The 6000-nt window shown below is 41.3% G+C and overlaps 1 protein-coding gene across 1 annotated transcript; it reads left to right on the top strand.

The window, feature by feature from the left end:
- Positions 1–675: 675 nt before the first annotated feature.
- On the top strand, positions 676–2644 carry GJB7 (gap junction protein beta 7; the record flags this gene model as incomplete). Its single annotated transcript, XM_062608130.1, is given in 2 exon segments — positions 676–1024; positions 1027–2644. Coding segments are annotated over 2 exon segments (834 nt in total), but the record flags the coding sequence as incomplete, so codon positions are not given.
- Between the last annotated feature and the right edge of the window lie 3356 nt (positions 2645–6000).

Here is a 6000-nt window from a genome sequence, read left to right as displayed (position 1 = left end):
TGGTGGCTCCTTAGACTGCTTTTCCAAAAGAAGTGTTGCAGAATTAGGACAGAGGAAGATTTGTATGGAAAAGAAACTATTAAAAAAATAATTTTTTTTTAAGGAAATCTTAGTGCACTTCTTGCACGATAAGAAATACAATAAATCCAGTGAAACAGAACAGGATTTAAAATACTGCACAAGTTTACTGGGAAGTTAGACCACAGGCAAAAAAAAAAACATTTGCATTTTGGTAGTCAACCTTTTGTGGGACACGTGGCTCCTATACTGAAATTTGAAAGTGAAATCTGATTTGGCTTTGCATAGTATTTTGAATAACTACAGAGCTAAGCTGAGTGTACCTCAGTGGTAGAATGCTAGCCTGAACTTGCTGGAGAAATCTCTACCTGATGCTCAGGAGACCCGCAGGAAGAACAGACATTTACTCGCAGAGGACAGTTTAATAGAATGATTAGGCTTCAGCCTGATAGACAAAATCTGTTTTAACAGCAAATGAGGTTTGTGCAATAGCCTCAGAAGGTTCAAATTATCAGAATTAAGAGTAGTTTGTTGTTGTTGGTTTCCTTTTTAAAAGCTTAATCATTCTAAATTGCTTCAGCTGCTGCTTATGTTTCACCTTGAATGAACATCTCATTTTTCTTTGCCCAAGAGGAAGTGTCTCTCTGATCTTGTGTTTCTTCAGTACAGCATTTCCTTCTTTCCTTGAGGAGAAAAGTGACCTGGGGTTTCCTACGTGATCTGTTGAGTGGAGTGAATAAATATTCAACAGGAATTGGAAGAATTTGGGTAGCAGTTGTGTTCATATTCCGCTTACTGGTTTACGTTGCAGCTGCAGAAAACATCTGGAAACATGAACATGATGAATTTGAATGCAATATCAAGCAGCCTGGTTGCGAGAATGTTTGCTTTGACCATTTTTTCCCTGTCTCCCACATCAGACTTTGGGCTTTGCAATTTATCATGGTCTCCACCCCTTCACTCTTGGTTGTTTTTCATATTGCTTACCGAGACAACAGAGAGAGAAATGCCACAACCAGAAACTTTATAAAAGCGCAGGAGAGAGAGATGGTGGATTGCTGTGCACTTACCTTGTCAGCCTTATCTTAAAAACAGGATTTGAAATAGTTTTTCTTGTTCTGTTTTATAAATTGTACAATGGATTCGAAGTACCACGTCTTGTGAAATGTGACATAAGACTGTGTCCCAATACTGTAGACTGCTGTATTTCCAAACCTACAGAGAAGATGATTTTCCTCTATTTTCTGGTGGCAACTTCCTGCCTGTGCATTGTATTAAATGTAAGTGAATTAAGTTACCTCATTTTCAAATCCTCTGTAAAATGCTATCTGAAGATATACATAAAGAAACATCAAGACTCAGAAAGTGATTGCCACAAATCAGAAACCATCATTCACAACACAGCAACAGCTGCAGGATGGTTCCATGACAGCTCCCTGTCCCTGCCTCTGAATATGCAAGATGAATGTGAAAAAAATTCCCTGTCAACTTGAAAGAAGGCTGGAGACCACTTCCTGCTGCACAAACTGTATTTGGCCAATTGCTTTTCCAATCCGTGCTTTACAGAACTGAAGATAGATAGTTATGTAGGAAATACTTTTTGTCTTGTTAATTCCCCCTGACTTGAGAAGATAAATTCAGTCGCATTGTGCATGTCATACATAGAACCATCTAAATCTTTTCATGGTGAAACAAGTGGTATAGAAATTTGAAAACTCCATGAAGCTTCAATATAAATGCAGATGCTTATGATAAATCACACCTAAACAATTGCTCAATGAGCTGTGTTTTGAATATTACACAGGATTGCTTTGGTACAAGCAAAAAGAGGCTTTTTATATGGAGAGTTGGAAGAACTTGGGATTGATGAAGATGCTGAACAGTAAGAGGATGTACAGCATTGGTTGAGTGGATGGCTCTGACAACAGTTGAAATAGTGAGTATAAGGCGTTGGCATATGATGGCTGCTGGTGTGTGGAAGTGAGCTGGGTGGGCACAAGCCCATTCCACTGGACTACTGTAAAACATCCTAAAATAAAAAGAAAGAAAATAAGAAGTGGCAGACACATCTAGTTTAGCCCATGGTGATGAAGACAGGCCTGGTTATTAAGCTATTTATGGAGAATTTCCTTCTGAAGGTATTTGAGCCCTTTACAGTTTTTAGGGCATTTATCATCAGAGCATGTACTGTAAGAAAAGGTACTTGCTCAAACTTGTGCAGGCAACGTGTACCAGAGTTAACTCCTGGTCACCTGCACCAAGGATCTTCTCAGTAATTTGACTTTTCTTCTGCTCCGTGGCTGTGGCATTTAATGGAAAAAGATCATTCCCAGTTCCCCAGGATCCGAGTGGTGAAATAGCCTGCACAACATGGCAAGCCAGTAGTCCTGGCATTCAGTAGCAATGTCTTCTAGGATCTAGTCTTCTGTTGAACCCAGACTTCTGAGATGATAGAAATTGGCACCTAAAAAGACATACTTCAGGGTAGCTGAAATACATTTCCGTTGCTGGAATGAAAGACCTCTGGACATACCTCAGTACTGAGTCTGATCAAAATACACCTTTTAGAGAAAAACACCGTCTGCTGTAAGCAGAGCCGCCTTAACGCTGAATTGATGTTACTGTTCATGCCTTAACGCTGAACTAATGTTACTGTTCAGCCAGGATAAAGAGAAGGAAACAGTAGCAGATGAATGTCAACTAGTTATTTTTTTCACTCAACGCCTCCCATCTTTGCTTAGGAAGCATTACTTTTATGAGTCCTGGTGTAGCAGTTAATTCAGTTAAGAACTAATGAATAAACTATGCACTTTTTTTTTTATTCCTCCCCCCCTCCCCCCAAATAAACCTGCTTTTACAAAAGGTAAAAATACTTTTGCTGCTCCTAAGCTTGACAGTCGCAGCCTCAGGTACCAGCTTGCCAGCTTGTGGCCAGTTAAAGTTTTACATCTCGAGTGATGCTCAGTCAGCATGCATATGGAGACTGTGCTTTACAGCACTCAGAACATGTTCTGTTAAATCTCTAGTAGACAGAATATGGCTCATGGCAGAAATACCACTAGAAACTCTTGTGCAGTGACTGGACAGCCCCCCCCAAGAAGCATATGAAGCAAAGCCACTGCCCCGCAACCCTGTATAACTGGGACAGCCACAGGTGGAGAATAAACCCCAAATTATCTTGGCCTTTTTTTGTATCCTAATGCCTCATTTTTTAAAACAAGGGCAACACTATCAAAGTAAAAAATGCTTCCATAGTGACTGCTTTTTTTCATTATTGAGGACAGATTTTAAGACAGCACATGAATGAAAAAGTATTCAGTCATTTTTTTAAAAAAACCCAAGGTTTATTTGAGAGAAAACAGAAGCAAACAGTTTAGCCAACACAGGTTTCTGATTAAATTTGTGCATTAGCTGCTAATATTGAAGTTTACTAAGTCAGGGCTTGAAGGGTTTTACAGCATCCCCTAAAGCTCTTGTGGCTGGTGGAGCTTCTTGCTCGGTCCCCAGATAATCCTGTAAAACAAGAACTTTAATTCTTTGGAATGTATATTCAAGGTTTTATTTCTGTCTTCAACAGCCATGAAATGATAAATAAATTCCAAAAATCAACATTTCAAGTCTTGGATGAGACTGACAAAACCAGCATCTTACATGAGAAATAGTCTGAAAAATTATTATGGACTAAATCTGTGTGATGCCGACTTACCCATAGAAACCAAGCGGCGTGTCCTGCAAAATCAGGGTGTTTGATAGAGCTACTAAAGAAATAAGCATCACACAAGGTGGCTCTGCCAGACATTATTTAACCTGAGAGAACAGAAACACACTCACCTACTTTCTGAGCCCTTGCTCTTGTCCAGCGTTTGATCTTCTAATGGCTCTTTCCCTTCCACAGCCTCTTCCCTGCCTTTATACTCCTTTGTGCTCCACTTTCACTCACCCATCCATCCCTGAAGTTGTTTGCTCTGAAGTTTTTGGTTCAAATGAGTTTGTAGCCTCGGTCCCTAGCCTAAAGTTTTAAGGGCCTTTTTGTGTATTCATATTCCAAATCAATTAAGAATTAAAAATCAATTCAAGTGCTATTCAAAGTGTGAAAGCACAGTCTCCTCAAGCACATAGCAATTGGCAGGAAACTGATCTAAGCCCATGCAATTGCTCCATGCTCATTCATATTTCAAAACATTTCTGCAAACATTAAAAGATCCAAGTCTTACACGGATTCAGAATCATAGAATCATAGACTGGTTTGGGTTGGAAAGGACTGTCCTCTATCTAGTTCCAACCCCTTGCCATGGCAGGGACGCCTCACACTAGATCATGTCACTTAAGGCTCTGTCCAACCTGGCCTTGAGCACTGCCAGGGATGGAGCACTTACTTACCAGTTCTTTGGGCAACCTATTCCAGTGCCTCACCACCCTCACAGTGAAAAACCACTTCCTTTTATCTAACCTGAACTCCCCGTTTAAGTAATCTCCTTGCTCTCTGACAGAAAAAAAATATTTCCCCATTTGCTGGCTGTTTCTTCCCTCCATTTCCATCTCCACCACCTCGAGCCCCATTTCCCACCCCTTCACCAGATCCTCTTCTCCACACAAAGGCTCCAGCCAGGGGTGAGCAAGACAAAACCAGGAGCTTCTCTAGCCTGTGAGGGGGCTAAACCTGGGGATATAGCTTGTCTCTGCCCACACAGGTGAGAGCCCCAACCAATTCTTTGTCATAGGAACTAATTGTAAGAATATATCCAACTACTTTTCCTCACCTGGACCGATGACTTGTTTGCAGTGTTACAAGCATCGCTCCCTCACTGTCCAACAGCCACAGGCAGGACATCCCAGCAGAATGCTCTAGGACCAACAGTCCCCACCATCCTGCTAAGAATGACCACCCCAAAACATGTGAGGGCAAACCCACTGCTTTTACACTGACTCAGGGCTCAGAAAACATCAGACTTCTTTATAAACAGAGTTAACCAGAAGAGAGGCTGACTGCTAGTTTAGAGGTGTCTTTCAATCACAAACCTATTGTGTTCTGTGCTCTGCATCCAGACTCCCCGAATTAGTCACTTCCCCATCAGTGAAACTACTGGTTTAGTCATCACATTCCCGATGGTGACAAGGGGTTTAAAAGAAAGCACCTTTGCTCAGTGGCACCACAGTTCATGGGTGATATGTCTGGAAGATGGAGACAGAGAGGAGGGAGAGGAGAAAGGCTGGGTGGCAAAGCAGGGGTATGGTTCCGAACTCTGGAGGAGCTGTCACTTCAGGCACACTGCCGCAGCTGTACTGGGATGTTTTATACATCACTCGAGGTAAAATATATAAATGCAAATACCAAATTTATTTCCTCAGGAACCTCTGTAGGTGGCTTTACCAAACTACAGTGCTCTCTGCAGTACACGGTAGCTTAAATCAGACCCTACCTTTAGTCCCCCACTTCAACATGCTTTTTTAAAACCCTACCATACTGGCTTACTTTTTAGACAGGTTGTCAGTACCCACTTAAAAGGGAGTGTGCTGTGCAGGGCACTGACTCTACTGGTGCAGCACCCTCTTTAATTAATTGGGATAAGAATGAGACAATAGTAAAAATTTTATTCTCAGAAATTCAGACCCAAGTTAGAAATGATTTCCTGGATATTTATAACATTGGAATTCCCCCCCCCCCCCCCCCCCTTTTTTTAATAGCATTCTAGTATAGCACCATGTAGCTAAATAGTAGTATGCTGTTTTCAGCCTAAAACCTGCAACTGATACAGTACCTATCATTGAGAATGTCAATGTTGAAACTATTTTATTTACACAACATAAAGTTCTAAAAAAAAATGTGAGGTCTGTCAACAGTGACTGCAGTGGCTTCGTATCTCTCTGAAACCAAGAGATTTGGGGCAAGCTGTGTGGATCCTCTCCAGAGGAGCTCCTCTGCTCTTTTCTTCACAGAATACAATCACAGAAGATTCACCTTCCTGCAGAAGAGATCTCCCC

Source organism: Pezoporus occidentalis, unplaced genomic scaffold (genome assembly GCF_034315485.1).
Source record: "Pezoporus occidentalis ecotype Australia unplaced genomic scaffold, CSIRO_AGI_Poc_V1 ctg13, whole genome shotgun sequence".
Lineage (NCBI taxonomy): Eukaryota > Metazoa > Chordata > Aves > Psittaciformes > Psittacidae > Pezoporus > Pezoporus occidentalis.
The sequence above is the reverse complement of the archived record's forward strand: the minus strand, read 5'-3'. Positions and strand labels throughout refer to the sequence as shown.